We start from the raw sequence: 24014 nt of genomic DNA on the forward strand, positions 1-24014 counted from the left end.
AGATACTAAAACAAAAGACTAAAAACTTGTTAGGGTATAATAATCTTCAACTTACTGTTAAGATTAATTTAAATATACAAAAATCATGTCACTTTAGTACAGATTTCTAAGTAATTTAAAACATTTTCATAAATTGCACCAATTTTTATAGGCTTTTTATATTGTTAACAGTAGGAATACTAAGAAATATAATGCTAAAAGAATTAGCACTCTCATATGATGACTCAAGAGTTAAATGAATATTAGACTGAAATTGATTTTTACACTCTACCAGGCTTGGAGCATGAGGATAAGTTTATTTGTAGGTATCTACTAACTTTCAAGTTGCTGTCTAATTTTGGCATTTTTCGAAAATCTCAAGTTTTCACAGTCTGTTTCAGAGAGGCCATGTATCCTTGGGCATTGATGGCCTCCCACTGAGTACAGAATACAGTCTAAATCTTTTGTCAGATAAACTTTATTAATTTATTAATAATAACTGAACATAAGAAATCCTTCTATAAACCAGCTCCAAGGCAAGGTTATAGTTCAGTCTCACTGAAGGTAAGGTAAATATATCTTTATTCCTAGGTAACCTACAAAATAGGTAGCTCTTGAACCTTACTACCACACAAGTGACCTAACCTGTTCTCTCACAACACTCTCTTTAGGCTGAAATTCCTACTATGTCTATTATTGCCTTAATTTTTCTTTTTATTTGTTTATGGTCCAGCCTCGTAACTACCTGCTACATAATAACTGACATGCCTCTATTAAGTTTACAAGTGAAGATTATGGATCAATGTAATTTCATACCTGAAAACTTGGATATTGTTTTTTAAAACACATTTATTGATCACCTACTCTATACAAGATGCCATGATTGGTATTACAGAAAGTACAAAGATGAGTAGTAATAATATGATAGTTGAAATCTACTGAGTCCAAGCTTTCTGATTTGAATAGCAGACAGGTTTTTTTTTAAATAGTAAGGATCGGTAATTTTTTTTAAAAAAAGTATTAATAAACGCATTTAGAATTGTAATTCAGATCTGTAAAATCATTACACTAAATATTCTGCATTTTTATAATAATATTTTGCTGATTTTAGAACTACATAAAATACATTTCAGGAGATTTTCATTTGTATAATTGTTTTCATAAATTGACCATTATTGACCATAATGCATGCATTTCTGCATTTTTTTAAAATGATACGTATTTTAATACCATGGGTCACTTAATTCTTTTGGGAAAATTGGCATAGAATATATTGGCAAAAACTCACATTTAATCATTACATGTGGAAGGCACAAATTCAATTTGAAATAACTTTTATTCAATGGAAAATGTATTTTCTGTAGGCAAAACTAGAGGTTTCTCTCTAATTTCCTGTCTGTATTTTTATAAATAAAATGTATTACTTGACTAAAATTTAAAAATTTTTTTTCCCCTGGAAGTTAGAGATTCTCATAGTTTTTAAATAAATTGTTAAGTATCTTGAACATGTATTCAGTTATTTAAAATAAAGCTTTGTTTTATAATGTGGCAAATATTTACATTTTAGAAAACACAACTTTGCCTGTATCTCCTCAATATAATTTTTAAAATAACTAGGATATGGAGACAAAAAATCTTCTTCAGTATATTGAAGGCAGATGAAATTACATTCATTGATCCCCTTTTATAGTTATGGTAAAATTCATTTTAAAAACTATTATCTGTAGAAATAAATTGTGCAAAATAATATACATGTAACATTTACATTTTTAGGAACTAAAAAATACAGAGTTTATGTCACTTAAATTGGGGACTGTCTCTCTTCAGTCAATAGGCTTGATCATCATCTGAACTGCTCTCAAGGAGTATGACCCGCCTCTGTATTCGGCCCAAAAGATTCCATCCTGGTGCTTGCTTCTGTAGTGGCCTCCCCTGTACCACACTCCGTTTAGGTTAGAATGTGCACAGGCATTGTACCACCAGCCGCCTTTATGAAAATGGGCACAGTTTCCTTTGAAAGAAAAAATATAGATACAAAAGTAAAAGTTTTTTTTGAAATGTGGTATTCTGTAAACTATCAAAAACTTACTCTATCTTTGGAGCAACTTCAGCTTCCCTTACTGATTTCAGTTACCTTTACCTTAGTAGTTTTGTTCCTTCATTATTCTTTTTTGCTGTTGCACCAGCTCCTTGAAAGATCACTTGAATTGCCTTTTTTTTTTTTTAACTTGCTCTTTGCTTGCTTAGTATGTACTTTTTTTAAAAAAGGGGGGGAGGATTTAATTTTCTAGATAGGGTAAATAAAATGCAAGCAGTGTTTGCATCTGACAGAGATACAGAGGAAGATATTGGGAAGGAATAAAATATAGAGTTGCCAAAGAAGAACATAAAGTTTGGGGAAAATTGAATTCTCAAAATAGCAAAATATATAAAATAAAATAGCACTACCAGCAATCAGATGAGTTTTTGTATATAAGGCATATGTTATGGTCATATCTCTCTTCTTTTCTCCCTATTTTACCACTGTGAAATAGGTTAAAAGAGAGATCTGTGTACTGCTTGCCAAGATACAACTGAAGAGAAAAATTACTTTTCGGGGGCAGGGGGAATCTCTTTAACAGAGCCAGAAACCTGGGTTAAAAAGGCAAAAGCCTATGAAAATTAAATGTGAGATTATATGGATGGTCTAATTGATCCTTTCTAATGAAATATTAATTTACCCTCTGAATCAAGCTTTTTGCTGTTCCTTATACCACATGTCGTAGTCATCTTGCTTTTCCCCTCTCAGAAATGCTTTCACACATGTATGCAAATGGCTTGCCTGCTTTACTCAGCAGTTGCCTTCTCACAATAACCCTTCCTAGCTAATGCATGTAAAATAGTATCCACCCCAGGCACTGCTCTTCATCACTTTCTACTCCCTTACTCGGTTTTATTTTTTTTAGGGTACTTATTGCCACCTAGCAAATCATTTTGTCTCCTCCTCCTAGAGAGTAAGCTCCAGAGGCAGAAACTTTATTCACTTCTATATCCTCAGCACCTACAACAGTGCCTCATACATGATAGATGTTTGGTTAGTATTTGGTAAGAATTTTAGGCAACTTAGATGAATATGTTTTTGTTTTGCTTTTTTCCCACAGAACTTTTTTCTTTACAGAGATCATAGTTTGGGATTTCCTTATAGAAGAGATCCTAAAAGCTATTTCTTTCAATAGGTTATATTTCCTTTCTGTCCAAAATGACCTTTCATAAAAGATTTTAATAGCATATACTTTCATAAGTAGGTCTTATTTAATGCATGTAAGGTGATGATTCTATAAAGAATGAAAGTTGTATTTTTTTCTTACTCACCTGCATACATATCTTTGTCTCTGTCCAGTGTGGTGAATTGTTTACCATTATGCCACATCATAGAATCCCCTGCATTTCCCTGGTAAGTTCCCAGACGCAGTCTATAGAATTCACTTTCAGATTCCAGACGAAAGCTGCTGTATTCTGCATAAACTTTTTTATCACTCCAGTCTTCTAATTCAATCAACAGTTTATAATTATCTTGATTACTAAGCATATAGATATTTTCAAGTCCAAGCCAATATTCTCCATCAATGTTTCCAAACCCTTTCTGTTAATAAATGGAGAAACATGAGTATGCAAATAAGTGTAGATAGTAAACATATTTATAGAGAAGTTTTTTCTTTTTTATTTCAGCATATTGTGGGTATACAAATGTTTAGGTTATGTGTATTGCCCTTGCCCCACCCGAGTCAGAGCTTCAAGTGTGTCCATCCCCCAGACTGTGGCACCACACCCATTAGGTGTGTATATACCCATCCCCTCCTCCCCCCATCTGCCCAACACCCAATGAATGTTATCACTATATGTGCACTTAAGTGTTGATCAGTTAAAACCAATTTGGGCCGGGCGTGGTGGCTCACGCCTGTAATCCTAGCACTCTGGGAGGCCGAGGCGGGTGGATCGCTCGAGGTCAGGAGTTCGAGACTAGCCTGAGCAAGAGCGAGACCCCGTCTCTACTAAAAATAGAAAGAAATTATATGGACAACTAAAAATATATATAGAAAAAATTAGCCGGGCATGGTGGTGCATGCCTGTAGTCCCAGCTACTCGGGAGGCTGAGGCAGAAGGATTGCTTGAGCCCAGGAGTTTGAGGTTGCTGTGAGCTAGGCTGACGCCATGGCACTCACTCTAGCCCGGGCAACAGAGCAAGACTCTGTCTCAAAAAAAAAAAAAAAAAAAAAACCAATTTGATGGTGAGTACATATGCTGCTTGTTTTTCCATTCTTAGGATACTTCACTTAGTAGAACGGGTTCCTATAGATAAGTTTTAAACATTCGATAGAATAAAGACATTGCGACTTAAGTGGTAATGTAAACTACCATTTTAGTTGATCACCTGATTTTTATAAGCCCCACGTTGTCGTTTTGCTTTTTTTAACGTGTCAGTATTTATTTGCATATCCAGCTTCAAATCCTACAAATAAGCCAAAGGCAAAAGAGAACAAAACTTACTCCTAGCTTCTAAAATCTAGTGAACTACTCAGATTCTTAAGGGTTCCTGATCTCTCTCGTACTCATCCAAAGAGCCAAAAATTTTTTTCCTAGTAGTAATCCTTGTAAAATAGTAAGTGTACATCTAAGTCATCCATACTGAGAAGGAGCATTGTAAAGTATATCTTCAGGTTCCTTTTTACATTTTAATTTTGCCTTTAAAACCAGAAGTGTGAGAATCATCTTTTTGACAGATGTAGATAAAGAAAAAATATGGATAGTTATTTCTTAACATTTATTGCATAGAATACTAATTGTTTATTACATAGAATGCATATCTCATTTATTGTACAATGGCAAGAGCTGCTTTGTTTCATCTCTCCTAGGTCTGAATCACTGATTTACCTTATAATTTTCCCAATTTCTGAAAAAGTTGACAGAACCATCTGTTCTTTTCTGAATAACAGTCCAACCCCCAGGATCCAAACTGTTCTCACACCATAACTGCAATGGTCCTTTGCCGTTTTCAGGTTTAATCATGTAAATACCGCTGACTGAATGCCCAGCTTCTTGGGCTTGCTGACAGTCTTTGAATGGTCCTGCAATTTAAATACCATTGATTATCAGGAAACTTAATATGAAAAAAGATATATTAAAATAGTTTTTAATCAAGATACTTAACCTTTGTGTCTTTACAGATGCCACTTTTTATCTCTAGTATGCACAGTACTATTGAAGTTTAAAGAAACTAAATAAAGGGATTACTCCACTCCCATTATCCTAGAGCATTAACTTGTTTCATTTTCCACTGTTCTTCTCTTTGTTCGTGTACATACATTTTTATATTGTTATAACTCTAATGCATGTAGAAAATAGGATTCTATCTTTTTAACAAACATTTCTGTGGAGCTATAGTCTGCATTCTGGCACTTATAAAAGCTATGGAATAGCCATTGACATTGATATATCAGTGTTTATTCTTTTGTCATTGGACATTGAGGTTTTATCTGGCTTTTGCTATTATAAATATTGTAACACTGCACAAAGTATCTCCATTTTTATTGGCTTCATTTTTTCACATTTACTTATAAGAATACTAAGAGGTTGATCTATTGGATCAAGGGAGTATCAGCTCTTTTATAGGTCTTCATAGTGCCAGATTTATAGTTTTGGAAATTTTGATTTTGGTGGAACACACTATAGTCCCTTGAGATACTCAAAGGAAATGGGTACCATAGTCTAGTAAGTTCTAGAAATGCAAAATATTGTTTCCCTTTTGGAAACTCACAATGAACAATTCACATATTAAAGACTGAGAAGCCCTGAAATAAATAAACTGGAGTTTTCCAAACTTACATACTCTTAACACATTAAACTGCCATGTGAGTTGTATTTAATTCACATTGATTTTGAGCCCAGGGCCTTGTGAAGCATATGTAACTGAAGTTGGTTCGTGAAAATTTTGTTGATGTTCTTACTGTTACAGTTAATATTGATAATTTAATTGCATATAACTCATGCACAGAAAACAGTAAAGAATAACAAATTTTTCATTAAATTAGAAAGGATCATTTTGTTTTCAAAGTTTTTATTCTATTTTAGTAATATGACACTGTGGCCCCAAGGACAAATTTTTTTTTTTTTAGTGTAGCAGTCAGTATGTTAAATTTCACGCCCCGCCCCCTGACTCCTGCAGCAGTTATTAATAGCCCAGAAGAATACATTGCACAGCTGGGTTCGGTGGCTCATGCCTGTAATCCCAGCACTTTGGGATTGCTTGAAGCCAGGAGTTTGAGACCACCCTGAGCAACATAGTCAGACTTGCATCTCTGCAAAAGTTTTTAAAAAGTCAATTAACTGGTTATGGTGGCACAAGCCTGTAGTCCCAGCTACTAGGGAGGCTGAGGCAGGAGGATTGCTTGAGCCCAAGCATTTAAGGCTGCAGTGATCTATGATTGTGCCAGTGCACTCCAGCCTGGGTGACAGAGCAAAACCTTGTCTCTTAAAAAAAAAAAAAAAAAAATTCAGGAATTTTGACCTAAATGCCTTTTTTAAAAGAGTTGTGTCAATTTATATAACCAATAGTAATTTTCTTATTTAATCTATCCAGTGACCCTATGATAGTTTATAGGTCTTCTACAGATAGAACAATTAATTAAGGTCATGTATTTTAGAAGGTAGTAATCCCTAGGCTTAAACTCATTTCTTTCTAATCCCAGATCCGTGCTCTGAACTGCTGTGCTGCATTTGCTCTCATGTTATTTCAGAGTTTTAGGTATTCTCTATTTTTAACATAAGTTCTTCAAATTTTTTAAAATGCTAAAAACATTTTATAAAATTACTTGTAGGGTGTCTGATTCTTGCACTTGTTATTTCCATATTTGTAGATCTAGAGAAAGATAAATTCTAATTTTACTGAACATTCTTTAGTTACACCCTTTTTCAGTGTTTGAGCCTTTTTTATAAGCATGCAAAAATATTAAGTGATTCAGAATTGAAAATTACCCTAAAGAACTATTAGAACAAAAAAGTATGAAAATTCTGATTGTCAAAAAAATTTTTTTTTCTTTTTTGGGACAGGGTCTCACTGTGTCTCCCAGGCTAGATGCAGTAGTGTCATCATAGCTCACTGCAACCTCAACTCCTGGGCTCAAACAGTACTCCTGCCTCAGCCTCCCGAGTAGCTGGGACTTCAGGCTACCACACCTGGCTAACTTTTCTATTTTTTGTAGAGACAAGATCCTGCTGTTGCTAAAGCTGGTCTCTAACTCTTGGCCTCAAGGAAGAGCTTTTGCCTTGGCCTCCCAAAGTGCTAGGATTACAGGCGTGAGCCACCCCTCCTGGCCTGATGGTCAGATTTTAAATTTTAGTAGAAATGTTAAAATTCTAACATGCATAATTTTTAGAAATTATGTGAAAATAGTATAGTCAAGTAAAGTTCTTACAAGAATTTCTGTGCTATAAGGATAATAGGATTGCTGAAATTTTGAGCAATGTGTTATCTATACTTTGCTAAGTATATACAGTGTCCCTTTTGGGCCTTATTGGAATAGTATTAATCTTGTTAAATAGTTATACAACAATATCATTACAAAGGGGTTCTTAAGATTAGGAGCTCTTCCTGCTAGATTGCTGTTTGAGAACAGAGTATTTTTGTTTTTCTTCTGATTTAATGTCATTGTTTTAGCCCTTAGTAGGCTCAGTTTTTTTCTAAATTAAATGAATCAATTAATCTACTTTCTCATTTTAAATACAAGGAAATTGAAAGCCACAGGCAAAAATCAAGAGAACATCAATTTCTCTAGTTCAAATTTTTATTTTGTCACATTTATATTTCCCTGTTTCAGATTCTTAACAATTATAATACAATGTCCATAGCACTACAGATTACTAATAAAAAATTTGAGAAATGGGAAAGACGGTATCTTTCTTGGATTATATTTATTTTAGGAATTGTATTTTTTAGTTCTGGAGTTGCAATTTGGTTCTTTTTTATAGTGTTTATTTCTCCTTTTAGATGTCCTATCTTTGTGTTTATTATGAACATATTTTCCTTTAAGGCATTGAAGATAGCTATAATAACTACTTCAAGATTCATTCCCCTTCTATTCCAAATTTGCTAAGAGTTTTGATCATGAATGGATTTTCTGTTTTCTTCAAAGGCTTTTTATGTGTCTACTGAGATGATAGGATTTTTCTTTTTTTTTTTTTTTTTTGTTTGTCATGGTGAATTATATTGATTGTATTTTGAATGTTAAACCAACCTTATTAAGATTCCTGGAACAGATTCAACTTTATGAAAGTATTCAGAGCCCTTAACACAATGCTTAACAAAGCAGTCATCATCAGTAACTGTTAGTCCCTTTTCTCCTTTATTGCTCGTCTTAATACATAGTGGTAGCTTATTTAATAACTTAAGTAACTTATTTAATAAACATCTTATTTAGTAAATTTAATATGGTTAATCAGTGGTGAATGTAATGTCATTTCTACTGCAGAAAAATAATACATTCCTGAAAAACCTCATGTTGTACAAATTCATGCAGAAAAATAATGGCTGATTTTAGCTGTTAACATATTTTGTATTCAGACGCAGTTAACTGTGGCACAAAACATTAATATGCTTGGGGAAAAAATCCTGTGTAAACCAATATAACCTCTTTATTTGACTACTACTATTCTCCTTTTTTGCCAGTCACATATGAACTACTTCACATTACAGAAACATGCATTGTAGTCAAGTTGGAGAAGGGTAGAAAGGCTGTATTTTAGATAGGATGAAATTTACAGAATTTTAGTTTTTTATGCGGGAGTGAGATGGAAGGAAAAGTATGACTCCCAGGTCCATACTTAGATTATTTTGTGTAATCCATGGTAGTGTATTCTTTTGCTTATAGGACTCATAGGTAAGGACTTTATCTTTTGGTGTATATCCATAGCTTGAGCCTACTTAGGCAGTCAGATATTTGTGGAACTTAATGATTTCTGGGAAGTTTCCAGAATTCCCTCAGTTCTATATTATTCTTTCAAATGTCTTTTCTGCATCTACTATTGACTGTTTTAGAGTCGAGAGATAGAGAAACAACCTTAGAGTCAAGTGGGAAGTGGAAAAAGTGGCAAGAAAGATAATTCCACTACAGTATGTTAAGTACTTTGATGGAGTTATGCAGGGTACTTGGTAATAAGAGCTAGCTGAGGTATCTGAGGAGCATTCTTCTTGTTTTAAAACCAATTGGCATTTTAGTTAATGCATACATGAAAGTGGTTTTGTTGTAATATGCATAAATATTTCTCTCATTTCAGAAATTTGTGTGTTATGTGAATGTCACTTTTGTATTGCTTATTCTGTGAATATCATTTTTGTAAATGTTTACTATGCACTCATTTGATTATAGTTTTGACAGTTTACATTTTACATTTAAGTATATATTCAAAAGTTGGACTTTCATTAGGTTATTTGAATTGTAAAATATGTAGCAACATCAAGGTTTTGAATGTTGACAGAATATTTGTCAAATAACCATTTGTTCCATCGAGCTAGACTCCTGCCATTTTATAGGCACTCAGATGTTTAAACAAATTGGAGAGTTCTGGGTTTTCTGAATCCAGCTTTCATTTGGATAAGACTTCAATTATACAAATTTGAGATTATCTTTGTCTTTAATTTTCAACCTGTTTTTTGCAGTGGGCTTCATGTTTATAGTTTGGGTGTCTGTTAGACTTAGTTGATATAAAGCTTTAGGAAAGTTTAGTTGAAATCCTTTTCTAGAAGATATGGATAAAATTAGTGGTGCTTATAGCTACTTTTTTCCTTCTCAGTAAAGATGGTAAATATCAGAAATCAATATTTGTTTATGTTTATTTTTACAAATATACCATTAACCTGTCTTAACCTACTGTATACTGTTGATCTTGGCAGAAATATTTTCTTATTACTTGCATATCTTATTTACTTTCTGCTCTAGAATTAGATTACAGATTGTTCCTATACTAAATGTTTGACTGCTTTCTCTGTACCATAGAGAACTTTGCTTAATAGGAATTCTTAAATGACTAATAGAAAATTGCTAGCTTTATTCTTGAAAGGTCAAATTTAACTTGTAGATTTGCATATTACTAGAAATAAATTGATTGACGTGATTTAGGAATTTGTTCATGATTGTTCAAAGGGTATAGAATGGAAGTGCTTTTCTTTTAAAAATGGGAATTTTAATTATCTTCGCTTTTTTTTGCAATATTCTTCTCAAAACAGGAAACTGGAATTTTGTACATTGAATTTGAAGAGCAGTCTCTCTGTTCCATAGTTTATGTGATGATTAAAATTTATATAGGGCTAACGAACTTCAATTAATAGATCTGACTCATAGAAAAATGTTAGTCAGTCATGCCACATTATTTCCCAAGATGTATTCTTCATTAAGAACCCATATTTAAAATAGAACAATGGGACCAGGCACAGTGGCTCACGCCTATAATCCTAGCACCCTGGGAGGCTGAGGCGGAAGGATTGTTTGAGCTCAGGAGTTCGAGACCAGCCTGAGCAAGAGCAAGACCCCGTCTCTACTAAAAAAATAGAAAGAAATTATATGGACAGCTAAAAATATATATAGAAAAATTAGCCAGGCATGGTGGCGCATGCCTGTAGTCCCAGCTACTGGGGAGGTTGAGGCAGGAGGATCACTTGAGCCCAGGAGTTTGAGGTTGCTGTGAGCTAGGCTGACACCACGGCACTCTAGCCCAGGCAACAGAGTGAGACTCTGTCAAAAAAAAAAAAAAAAAGATTTCATGCTTACTGGGAGCCACCTCTAACATACGTGTCCTTCTTCTATAAAAAGAACTTTTAAATTAAACTACAAGGAAAATCTCTTTGTGATGGGAGCAACAGATAACCAATTTAGAACTTTCAAGTAATTAGTTAGCTCCTAGAATCTTTTGAGAGGTAAAATTTTTAATTTGCTTGTTAGTTAACTATAAGATAAATATATTTAACAGCATTTCTGGGGTGGGAAGTTTGAGGCAAAGACTTTCTAAAGTGGTAATAGAGTCTTTCTTATAATAATATGAATTCCTTAGTTTACTAATCTGTTTGCTTAAACTGCAGTTAGCAACCCAAGCTTTTATTTTTTGACAATTAGTTTTCATAATTGGTTAATTATGGTTAATTCCAACAGCACCTTTGCTTAACCAGTCTTTTTATTTTGTATTAAGCGTTAATATAAACATTCCTCTCAAACCAATTGTACCTAAAAAATTTACTAATGGGCTGCATCATAAATAATTTTAAAAATGTAAATATTCAGTGATTTAAAACAAGCCCACCACTAAAAAGCACACTTTTAGTTTCAATTACTGCTTTTCAAATTTAACCTTTTAAGCTTACCTTTTATGTCTCTGTATATGTAATATAACAAGACAAGGCAAATAAAGGGAAATGCACAAAAAAAGGTAGTAATTAATGATGGTCAGACCATACCAGATCATACACAAAGCATTTTCAACTGTAATACCTCATCTAATCATCACAACAATCTCTTTTACAAAAGAGGCAACTGGACCTCAGAAAAGCTTTGCCAGAATCCAAATTTCTTGATATTCAGATCTATGCTTTTATACACTGTGAAAGAACTTTCTCAACTCCACTTACATACAAGGAATGAACTCATTTTTATAAATATACTATTTGTAAAAGAGTAATGTTTTCTTTTATGAAAGACTAACCCATGTAGCCACTAAATAATATTAACAGTTAAGAATTTTATTGATGGCAACTTTTCAGATGTATAATTACATTTCCAAACCTTTTGTTTTTAAGGTAGAAAAGAGGTGATGTTTCTGAAAAATGATTTTTAACTAAAAAATTACCATCTTTAAGTTTGTTTTTCCATGTGAATTTTTCTTATATGTATTTTAAAAGAAAATATAAAATTACCTGTTTTTAAAACACCTTTTTAAAAAAGTATGGTGAAATATACATAACATAAAATTTACTATCTTAACCATTCTTAAATATACTATTCAGTGGCCTCGGACTCCTGACCTCAAGTGATCTTCCCGCTTCGGCCTCCCAGAGTGCTAGGATTATAGGCGTGAGCCACCACACCCAGGCATGTTCAGTGGCATTAAGTACATTCATGTTGTTGCAACCATCACCGCCATCCGTCTCCAGAACTCTTTTCATCTTGCAAAACTGAAACTATAACCATTAAACAACTCCCTATTCACCCCTCCCCACTACCCCTGGCAACCACCATTCTTCTTTCTGTCTCTATGAATTTGACTATAAGTGCTTCGTGTAAGTAGAATCATACAGTATTTGTCCTTTTGTGGCTGATTACCTTTTAAAATACAAATTGTGTATTTTCACCTTACGTATTTAAAAACTTTAGGATGACAATGTACCTACATGTAAAGTACAATAATATAAATTTCTTGGTGCCAGGAGCATCCATGAGTACATCAGTAACCATCTATCTTTGCCCTTCTTTGTGCAAGCACCCAAACAGTTTTAGATATCTTTCTCAGAGAGATATAAAAATAATATGAAAAAATAGTTGAGCACATTATATAAAGAAAATAGCATGCCTATTGTTGCTGTGTGATTTGGTAAGAATCACAGAGTAACGGAACTGGAGAAGGGTATTAGAATCATCTAGTCCAATCAGCACTCTCCTTGTACAAATGAGAAAACAGAAAGAGGCAAAGTGACTTACCCGAGGTTACAAAACAAAGGTAATGGTGGAACCAGGTTTTCTTAATTCTGTGCTTTCCCTTGTATGTTCATTGGTCTACAAATTAATATAATAATTCACATGGTGTAGCTAATTATGCCCTGTATTTGAGACCGACATTTGTAGAATAAAATAAGTAAAAGGTTAATGTTTACTTAAAACAAAAAATAATGAATAATTTTTATATTAAAGATTGGTTTATTGGGGGTATTGAAACCATTGTTTCATTAAAGCAAAATATTTTCAAGGGGACTTTTGAATCATCTAAATCCCCAACATGGGATTTAATTCTGTAACATTACCTTTTTCTTGTACTAAAGTTCAATTGTATGATAAAACCTAGAAATGATATATTTCATTTTGTATGGTCATTTTCTTAGAAAAGTTTGTCAGTGTATAAATATGTGAATAATCATTTCTGCTAAAATTGGTGATACCATTCCCTTAAGATTCAGGGCCCACATAGAGTACTCCATGGCACTCATCTCCATACTTACATAATTGTACACCTCGTCAGTTTAAAGAAAAGGCACATACCTCAATTATGTTTGTTTATGAATTATATATACAAACCACCATACTGATAAATTATATACACTAAAACTTACACAAAGCATAAGTTTTTAAAAATGGCATCAAAAATAAATATAAATATAAATTTTTTCTTTCTATACCCAGTGGATCACTTTGTTCACATTTTCCCTTTGGAAATCAAAAAGCTTGAGGATATTAATAATGATCATATTTATCTAATTTAATTATACTCTGGCCTGTTGCTACTGTACATTAGAATTGTATAAAATAAATGTATCCAGTACAATATAATGTATTAAAGTACTTTCATGAAGGTCTTGGGAATGACAACTTTAAGAAGCTCTATAAAAATATTATCAAATCAGCTAACATTTAGCAGTTGCAAATAGACACAATATCCATCTGCCAGGAAGGAGCTTATAATATAGTTGGAGGGCATTTTATTTAGATGTACTTATGTGTGCATGTAAAGATGACTGATAATTTTAAGAGGGAATGTATGGAATATCGTGTGCATGTTACAGAGAAATCACTTCAAGCCTGTGGGAGCAAACACGGGCCTCAAGGAGGAGTTGCAATTTTATTTGGTTGGTTGGTTTGAGCTTTATAATTTAAATAGGCAAAAAACATGGAAATATTTAGGAGAAAATAAGTAGATTCATTTTATTGGAGCAGATAGTTTTTGTAAAGGAAACTAATGGAAGGAAAGGTAGGCTTGATTCTTTGAGGAGGATGTTATTCCTAGCCAGTCTAAGTAAATTGGACTTTTTTTGTTTGTAGTGGGGAACTGCTGAGCAGAAGTGTGGTTATGTGGGTGGTTTCAGAAGATGGGATTGGTTGACAATGCAAATATATTTTGATGGATAGAGAAAATGGGAGTTAGACCAGTTGGCAGGCTATCCAGTTCGTAGTAAGACCTTACCATTTGAGTGCCAGGCACTGTTCTAAGTACTCTTCAAGTGTGAAACTCAATGAGATAAGTACAATTGTTATTCCCATTTCATGGATGAGGATACTGGGGCATAGAAAAAGTTTTTTTCCAAGGTTACACAACTGGTAACCCAGGAAATCTCTATGTTCTAGCTGTTGCCATGGATAACCTGAATCTAAGTTAGAATTTTTGCTCTGAATAGAAATGAGGGACATGTACATGAGAGACTGAAAAAGGGTCATGGTTAGAATTCAACTGACTGTGTATGGGGCAGGTGGGAAGTATCAAACATGAGCCAATTTAATTCAGAAACAAGTGGTAAATCAAAATAGAGAAATCAAAAGAATTTGATCCATCAGTTTTACTTATAAAAATTTATCCTAAGGATATAATCATAGAAAAACAAAAAGAAGAAAGTTATTTTAGAAAGTTACAAGAATGTTGATGACCATGTTTATGAAAGGAAAAAAGAAAGACATGGAAGTTATTCGGGGAACCTTTTTTTTAAAAGGTTTATTGGTATTTTCTAGATTTTCTTCAGCACATATGTATTCCTTTTGTAATACTAATTATTTCTAAAAGGAGAATGCTACTTTGGGAAAATTTTTTATTTTGGGGTTTATTTACTAATTCATTCGTTCATTCCTCAAGTGCCTGCAATATGCTAAACACAACATGCCAAACCTGATCCTGGCTAGATATTGAGATAGAATGATGAAAAGAGAGTTCGGTATCTTCCAGCAGTATTCAGACCGGGAGGGAGACAGATATATAGATAAATAATTTCAGTGTAATATGAAAACATGTTCAAGAAATAGTGATTTGGAAAAAGAGCCATCTAAGTATGTTTGTCTGAATGTGGGAAGTTATAACAATAAGAGTATTATTTGAGTTAAGCCTTAAAATCTGCTAAGTTGACAGGAAAGCTGAAAGAAGGTATTTCAATAAAGGAAACAGTAGCATGTGAGGTAATGGTAAAATATCCAAATGTAAACACCCAGCTTTGGTTAGACTCAGGAGAGAGAGCTCCATTCATGGGTCATCTGAGCAGTGGTGATACTTGAAGCCTTGAAGAAGGTATATGAGGCCTCTAAAACAGAATACCTTGAAGAAGGCCTTTTTAAGGAATAGAAGGGAAAAGGTGCCAGTGGAGGACCTAAAGTAGCAAGTCAGAATAATATAATAGGGAAGCCCAAGAAAACAGTGCTGTGAATGCTTAGTGGTATCTACCACTGCAGAGAAATACAACCACCTCATAATGTATTTCTTTCCAGTCTTTGTTCTGTGTTTTTGTTGTTGTTTAAAATTAGTTTGTAGTCTATACTGTCTTATGCCCTGTCTTTTCAATAAGTGAATGAACTAATTTGTTTACTCATATTTTTTACTTTGGGGTATTTGGGTTTTCCCCACCACTCTAAGGAAGCAAATCAGCTTGTAAAGGATTCAGAATGTCTTATGAGAAAATGGATGCAAGTGTAAAATAAATTTGAAATACATATTCAGAAAGTTAGCAGTGATGAATTACTCATCTTTGTTTTCTGGACACCTAGATCAGTGACTGATGTTGATTGAAGGGAAGAAGAAATGAAATTAAGAAGTAGAGATGGGGATCTTAAGATCAGTGAAAGAATTTTTTATGGTAATATGGCATATTTATTTGGATACAAGGTACAGATTGTAGTTTGCTTAGCCTTGGAAAATAAGAATTCCTTTTCCTCTTGAGGCTGGGAGCAAAAAGGCATGGGTTTTTGATACAGATGTTTTTAAGAACAAAACCCGATTAGACTCACTCTCAGTACAGCAGTAGATGAGTCATCTGCTGACAGTGGAGGTAAGAAGGTATAATTACAGGCTTGATAGTGAAAGCAAAATTTTAAATGTTCCTTTGGAAGAGTGTGATGGTAAGAACAGCAAGAGGTTGTTGAGCCGCAGCGAGCACCTAGTGGGAAGCTGATGGGATGGTTATAGAGCAGGACTCCATAGTTTAGGAGTGGAACATGGACAGATTTGTCTCAATGACAGTAGCCCCTAGATACAAGAATTTGGATGGAAGACTACTTTTTTCACAGAATACGCTCTTGGAACATTAGGGCTGGGAGAGGAGATGTACTTAAGTTCAATTTTTGATGACATTAATAAAAAACAAAAATGGAAATTTAATGTACATGTGTAACTCCACCAAAATGAAGAAGCATTTATTATGAGCATTGTTTCATAAACCATAAAAGATATTAACCCAATACTTGCATTTTTGACAGTAACTCACCTTCATTGATAAAAGTTACTGGTGGTATCTTGAAAGGGCTTTTGGTGGGAGAAGTTACCGGATCAGGTGGTGGCATTAAATCTCTGGGATAACCGGGATCCCTCTGTATCTCGTTACCTCCCAGCAGACCAGGAGTATACTGATGACCGTTAGGAATATGTTGTGGCACCACCTGGACAAGAGGGGGAGACACATGGGTGTCTTGTCGGGAAAATATCCTCAAGCACTGTTCTTCCAACAAAGTGATCATCACAGACTGGTTATTGACAAGATCAGTCAAGGAAGCATATTTCACCTCTAGTTCCCTGTACCTTGTTGCCATCTTCAGCATTTCTGTGGTGACATTGAGGATTTTGTTTTCCAACTGGGAAAGTTCAAGTGAATTATCCCTCTTACGGATAATCTCGTGTAATAGTTGCATATAGAGTTGAGTAACACGAGAGTTCATATTACGGCTTTCTTTTCTCAGAAGCTTTACCTCATTTACAATGTTTCCGTCTACATCCACCACCAATTGCAGTACATCTATCTCCCGCTTCTGCCTGGAGAGCACATCCTTCAGATTTTCAAGGTCCATCCTGGTGATCATGTCTTTAATGGTACCTGCATCTTGCCCTTTGGTGTTGACACAAATTGGCCCTGTTATTTTTTGTTCAGGTACCAGGAATGTGTATGCACATTTCTTTGCTTCTTCTTTACCATCTGTGGCACGAGGGTATCTTCTCTGGGTTATTTTTTTTATTTTGAATTGTCCTCCTCTGCAATGTCCAATGCCCATTAGTAGGAAGAATAGCACACCTAGTAGCGTCCAGATAAAAGCCTTCATTTTGAAATGAGGTTGTACAACAGCGTCTTTTGAAAAAAAATCAGTGAAGGGAAAAAGCAAAAAGAATTCATATTAATCTACATACAAAAACTAAGGGGAAAACTGAATATTTATTGGTATTAATAAATTAGGCCAGATTAACTTTGTTAAGTTCTTAAATTCAATTTTAAGTTATAGTACTTTGGCATTTGTTTAAAGATTAGGTTTTGGAGAATAGCTCCTCCAGGTACCACCTCATTGTAATGCTTCTTGTTCCCCAGCTCATTGAGCAGATTTTGGTCAGTGCCCACTGGGTATGAAGGCACCCTGTGAGGTGCTATTGGGACTTTTGAGATCCTGATAAGACACCTTTCTTATCTTTAAGACGCTTACTGCCTTAAGACTATGAAAATGGTATACAATGTTAGTAAGGCCTTAATTAAAACATTCTTGCCTAACTAGTATTAAAATTACCAGGTGACTTTACTAGTCAGTGTTTTAGATTCATACTATACAGTTTCAATTAAATTGGTCCTCTGTAATAAGTACCATGTCTTTTTTACCTATCAAATTTAAAAAAAAAACCATTTTAGACAAATCGCAAACCAGACAATTTTAGCATCATATGTTTTTTGGTTTTGTAGCATCTCTTATTGGGATTGGTGACAGGTTTAAGAATGATAGACTGCTCGTTATTGTGGGTAATTGTGTTTCCTGAACCATAATTACATACATGCTCTAAGCTTATAGATGATTCTGAAGGTTCATTCTTCTAACAGAGGTTCTACTGTACTATATTTTAGTAAAATATTAATAACTTTCCACAACCATTACCAAGGAAAGAAATGTATCTATAATTGAATAGGAATGTTAGAGTTGGAAAATGCCTTGGAGACCATCTCATTCAAGAACCTCGTTGCACCCATGTTGAAGGCCAAGGCCACACAAATTTTAGAAGCTGATCTAGATTGGGTTCCCTGACCCTCAGTCAGTATTTATAGCAGCAACGTGTATGCTAAAATCGGTGCTTGGAATGTTTTGTTTTTGCTGTGGCAGATGAGAAATACTTGTTCTTTAGGGTACAGTTTCTTCTGAGGAAACACTAGAACTAGTTCCAAGAGCTAAGACTTCCTTTCTCTTTAATTACCTCCCAAAAATGTATTAGTAGTAGAATGGGTAACGTGTATTTGTTCCATCAGGTTCACTAGCAAGTTGCTATATTGCAGTCTACCTTCCCACTCATAAACTTGATTCCTATCTGCTGTTTTTGAAGGATGGCAGTGGTTAGCCTAAGATAGATCTTTTCTATTCAATTTTCCACCTAACTACTTGTTTCTTGATTTGAGAAGCCAGGTCCTAAGTTGTTTATGCCTATTATAAATAACAACACAACAATAACAGTAGTTAATACTTATTGGGTGCTTGTTCAGTGACAGGTACTGTTTTAAGCCCTTTACCACAAGTCTGTGAGGTAGATTATTATGATCCCCATTTTTAGAAGAAAAATTTGGCATCCAGAAGTTAAGTACGTTATTAGTCACACAGCTTCTAAGCAATGGAGGCAAAATTTGAACCCATGCAGAAGACTTTAGAGTTCATGTTTTTAATTAACCACTACATTATATGGCAATATATTCTAAATTATTTTCTATCAACAACACTGAGACAGTCCCTTATATTTATGTAGCATTTAATACATGTTAACTATTTGCATTCACAACAATACTATGAAGTAAATGCTTTATCATTTTACAAAGGAATAAAGTTCTGGAGAAGCTAAACCGCTCAAATGGGATTCAAACCTTCTCCTCCTGACTTTTCTAGACCTGCGATTTTTATCCTCATAACTATGGAGGAGTCGTAAGTTTATGTTTCTTGTTTTCGGCATCCTTTTCCTGGTTTGTATCTCTCTTCATTGACCAGCTAATTATGCAAAAGTATTTGTGGATTATTTTTGATAGAATTTGTTTACATCATTTTTATATCCTGGACTTCGGTGCTGTCATTCCTTTCCTTCTGTATGTATTCTGTAAGTTGGTATTTCTATCTCTAGCTTGTGATTATGGATCTCTCCCAAAAACAAAGATTTATGTCAATGAAATACAGACTTTGCAGCTACAGTCATGAAGACTACTGCTACTTTCACTTTCTAAAAACATGTCTCCTTATTTTTGGTGTTTTCAATTGAGTATGTTTTCAAAATAGATAAAGCAAAGAATGGATGGAATGTGGAGAATTATTTTTCTTTTATTTACTTAATCAAGATAGGATAAAAAAATAGGGAGGATGGGCTTATTAATTCATGTTTATATCAAGGCCTTTTTTTTAAAAAATGTGGGAGTCATCATTGATCCAAGGCTGCCTTTGCTGACTAATATCCAAAGCACACATGGATGAATACTTTTAGTTTATGACATCTGTAGAAAATTTAGAAAAAAAGACTTATACTATACAAGAGTTACCTATACCAAAACCGATAAAAGATTTCTTCTTACATTTTCAGATTCATGGAATTTAGATGTGGTTTCTTAAACTCAGGACCTTAAAATAAAATGTAAGCCACGTATCTCCTGGGTGTAAATGTATATAATGTCTCCTACATATTTAACTTACCCAGTGCTAAATTCCACTTGTTTTAGTTTAATAATAGAATGGAAACTCTTAGATCATAAAATTATTTTGTTTAAATAATTTCCACTATGATATAAGCTAGCAAGACAAGGAAAATTCAGAAACTATCATGAAACTTCAAAACAAGTAGAATTTTATGAACAATGTTCTGATTTAATAGCTTATATTAATACCAGACACAGATATTTATAGAACAGCTAAGAGCATATTATCCAAGACTGCTGTTGTGACTTTGAATCAGTGTTACCATTGAAGAACGAAACTCATTAAAATGCTAATCTAAATTAAAACAAAAACAGCTTCCTTTTGTGTATTCTCTCTTGGTTTATTGTGGTTCCTGTAAGATTAAATCATAAGATAAATCACTATCCACCATAAGAGAATCTGATCTAAGTTAATATTTGAAGGAAGCAACTAAAAGTTTATTTTTAAAAATAAATATAATTCCCTTTTTCTTACAAAAGTAATGGCTTCATTGTCACTTAAAGTAGAGCAAGGAGCCACATTTCTAAAGTAGTAGACTAGCTACGTCATGCCTAAAGAACTGGTTTTAAAAATACATTTACATTTTCTAAAAACATTCTCTTATTTAATATTTTCCCACATATGTTCAGTTTTAAAGTGAAAGATTCATAAATCTGTGTTACCTCATAAAACCTTTCAGTATATGTTAAAATTTTCCTAGATCCCAAGAGAATGTTATAAATTAGTTACAGTATACTTAACTATGTCTTTGCTTGGTTGTTTTTAGAAAAGAAAAAAAAAGTCTTCTTTGCATTGGGTTAATTTTGTTAGTACTATTTCTCTTCATAGTTGCTACATTGCCAGCTAGTAGAGAGAAGAATAAAAGTCAGGATTTACTTCCTTTCAAATGGTAAACTCATAGAGGCATTTAACTGTCTGGGTCATGCACTGAAAATAGCAAGAGGCAATGAAGTTAAATTTATGAAGCATTGAGGGTATGTTAGATAAAGAACCTCTGGATTGTGAAATATGTTCTGGAAAGAGACTTGAGAACAATCTAATCCCCTGGATATATTTAAGACAGGGATAAAGAGTTATCTGTGTGATTTGGGTTTCAGATTAAATGCAGTAAAAACTGAGGCTTTATGAGGTCCTGCACTTTTCATAGCAACAACAAAAATGAGAGATGACAGTATTTCAGATCTAGTATTGCTTAGAAATTTTATCCAAATTTCTTGTAAAATATGTTGAACAGGGATCCTTCCAGTATTCAGAGTTTTGAATCTTTAAGGAAAGGACATGAAAACAAAGTTGGAAAAAAATTTTAGCTTTACCATTATTTGCTATCAGAGATTCTTACCATTAATATCTTTAATTTTTAAAAGGCCAGAGAATCTGGTTTATTAAACCTAAGTGTCTTTGATGTTAAAGCTTACTATTGGTAACTAGTGATTTTACTTTTAATAGTTTTCATAACACTATTTAAAAAAGCTCCCAGATAGAATATTGAAGGAAACTCCTCTTTTGTATGGTTACCAAAATTATTTCTATCTTAAATTATTCTATATTTTGGGCCTTTTAATCTAGTATGCAAGTAATTACATCTTAGATGAGTTTTTATTTTCTATTGTTAATCCTCACTACTTACATAATACTCTTTTGTACGTATATCAATAACTTTGCTTTTCTAAGTAATTTCATTTGTAGCAGGTTTAATTTGTTACCCAAATTAAATTACTGTTACATGTAAACCTGGAAAACTATTTAAAATTTTGACTTTAGCAAGAAATAGATTTTTCTTAAAACTGTGCAAGAATTTCTGCCTAGTATTTGCTTATGCTGTAATTCAGGTTTTGCTGCAAAGCTTTTCAGTTATTTTTGTATCTTCTTGCCTTTGTTTTGTAACTATACTTTGAGAAACCCAACAGTTTATGTGAATCTTCAGCATTTATACTATATAGCTGTGAGAAGAGAAACTAATTATATTTACAGTTATTTTCTTTAGTTTGTATTCCTTTGTTTTTAATTTAATTTAATCATTGTGCTGTAAACCTTAAACATTTAATCTGTTACTTGCTAAAATTTCAAGTTTCACTAAAGCACTGGTTTTCAGAAACCCAGTATGCATTTATCAGTCTATAATCATATACAATAAATATCATTAAGTTGAACCTCAAAGAATCCATTAACCATCATAAATTATGTACTGTTTCCACATAAAGTTGCAAAATAAACCTTTTTCAGATGATAATTATAGTATATTCGAAAGTTCTTTAATAAGAGATTCTGAAATTTTTACTACCAATATAAAATAATTATGCATTTTTATATACATATTTTAAAATAAGAGAAATATTAAGTACCTTTTTGTATCTGTTGACAAAGTGACTCCAGTAACTTGCTGCCTTTATTCTTGATTTTTAAAATCAGTGTAGAAGTTTGTTCATCTGTGACTTTAATGCAGCTGCATTTTTGTTTTGGACCGTTGAATCCAAGCTGTAAGAAGAACTTCTTTTTCTTTTTACAATACTAATCAATTGAATTTGACAAGCCACCTATGTAATTTTAAGTAGTCTAGTGGAAGTTCTGGTCTGTGGGCTGTCTTTAATCCGGCAGAGAAAGCATTGTGGCTTTGCTCTGCCTGCCACATGGAGAAATGCAGTAACCAGCTGCAGCTAACCCAGATTGTATATACAGTACCCTTGAATAGTGATTCCCTCTTTCTCCGTAGATTCAAGTTCAGCCCACATATTACATCATCAAAAAATTGCTAGAGACTTAGGATTTCCTCTCTGTAGCCTTAAATAGGGGTGGGGGTAGTGGGATCAGCAGGAGGTTGAATAGCTTCGAACAAGGAGAGATTGTGCAGGTTGAAGGAAGGGCACCATCTGGAAACAGACTATCATAGTTCAGCGGGCAATTATAAAACAAACATTTTAGTCTGCTGGCCAGAGATCTTTTAAGTTGAATACTGAAAAAATAGTACTCAACTTCACTTGGAAGTAGTTGAAGCCTGATGAGTTTAGTTTTTGTTAACAAAGAACAAGAGCTAGACTTTGTCAAGAGGCAGCCACCTAAGTAATGTAATACTCTTTATAGCCTAGAAGAATTTTTAAACACTTTACTTACTAAGTTGCTATTTCAGGAGGTTTTTAACTTACAAGAAACTTGATGTTGTAATATGTTGTATCTACTGTATAATGTGTCTTAAGATAAAACTACTTGTATATATAATTACCAAAGATAAGTGAAATCACACCAAAAATGAGTGAAATTCTTTCAGATATTTAATATTTTTAATCTTAAATTCTGGTGTTATATAATGTAACATCCTCCTATTCTACAGAATGACCTCTCTTCTCTGTGTGAATCGTTCTTGTTATTAATTGATGTATTGTGGCTTGAATACAAACATAACCCTGAACTGAGTGAAAAACGAGAGCTCTGACTCACCACAAACCATGTGAACTTAGACAAATCACTGTACCTACCTCTGGCCCAGTTTCTTCTGCTATGAAAATACAGTATTAGAGAGGGAATTAGTGTTGAGTATCAACTATGCTATCATATTTCATTAATTGAAGAAATGTTAATTAAGTAACCCAATAGCTGAAGAAACATAAACTTAAGCATCTTAAGTAATTTGGCTTGGTACTTAAGTAGTGAACTGGGATTTCAATGTTATGCCAAAGCATCATGCCACATCATGCCATGCTGCCTCTCATTGAATTACCTAGATGCCAAATGCTGCTTTCTGGATAAATCTTTTGGACTTCTACTCCCTATTCTTCCTTGCCTTAGCTTGTGCTATTTTTCTCTTTCAGGTAGGGCATATCGTCAATCCACATCCTTTATTTAAAATGTGAGATTAATTTCTACCTCTTTCACAGAATTCTTTCTTTGAATTCCTATGGCATGCATGGGTATGCCAGGGGTTACAAATTTAAGGGCCTATAAAGGCAAATGCTCACAACAAGAATGAAGCAGGTAATATAAATGAGTGAAGTAAGCCAGCTGTAAAATAATAGAGGAAAATGAAGGTTATGTCATTATAACCATCTTTATGGTTAATTTAAAGGGATCTGCCCGCACTTTCTCAGTTGTACCTCATTGTGGCCATTAAGGATTATGAGACAATATTGCTAGTCCTTCCCTTTTTTCAGGAAAAGA

At 33.6% G+C, this 24014-nt stretch overlaps 2 protein-coding genes across 2 annotated transcripts in view; one reads left to right on the forward strand and one right to left on the reverse strand.

Annotated features, from left to right (window-relative positions):
* Positions 1-24014, forward strand: part of RALGPS2 (Ral GEF with PH domain and SH3 binding motif 2) — a 158237-nt gene that overhangs the window by 86695 nt on the left and 47528 nt on the right. The window lies entirely within an intron of this gene.
* On the reverse strand, positions 1803-22262 carry ANGPTL1 (angiopoietin like 1). The gene is made up of 5 exons (XM_069478395.1): positions 22208-22262; positions 16445-17296; positions 4891-5084; positions 3331-3601; positions 1803-1990 (listed from the first exon to the last, which is right to left on the reverse strand). Exons 2-5 carry the CDS (start codon positions 17268-17270, stop codon positions 1803-1805), a joined length of 1479 nt encoding a protein of 492 aa, XP_069334496.1. The 5' UTR covers positions 17271-17296; positions 22208-22262.

Source organism: Eulemur rufifrons, chromosome 8 (genome assembly GCF_041146395.1).
Source record: "Eulemur rufifrons isolate Redbay chromosome 8, OSU_ERuf_1, whole genome shotgun sequence".
NCBI classification, from domain to species: domain Eukaryota; kingdom Metazoa; phylum Chordata; class Mammalia; order Primates; family Lemuridae; genus Eulemur; species Eulemur rufifrons.

Excerpts from the sequence above, each read along its gene's own strand:
- ANGPTL1 (XM_069478395.1), bottom strand. The coding sequence starts at position 17,270 with ATGAAGGCTTTTATCTGGACGCTACTAGGTGTGCTATTCTTCCTACTA. Across the intron at positions 5,085-16,444 it reads AGTAACTTTTATCAATGAAG|GACCATTCAAAGACTGTCAG; the intron begins GTGAGTTACTGT and ends TTTAAATTGCAG. Across the intron at positions 1,991-3,330 it reads AGACAAAGATATGTATGCAG|GAAACTGTGCCCATTTTCAT; the intron begins GTGAGTAAGAAA and ends TTTCTTTCAAAG.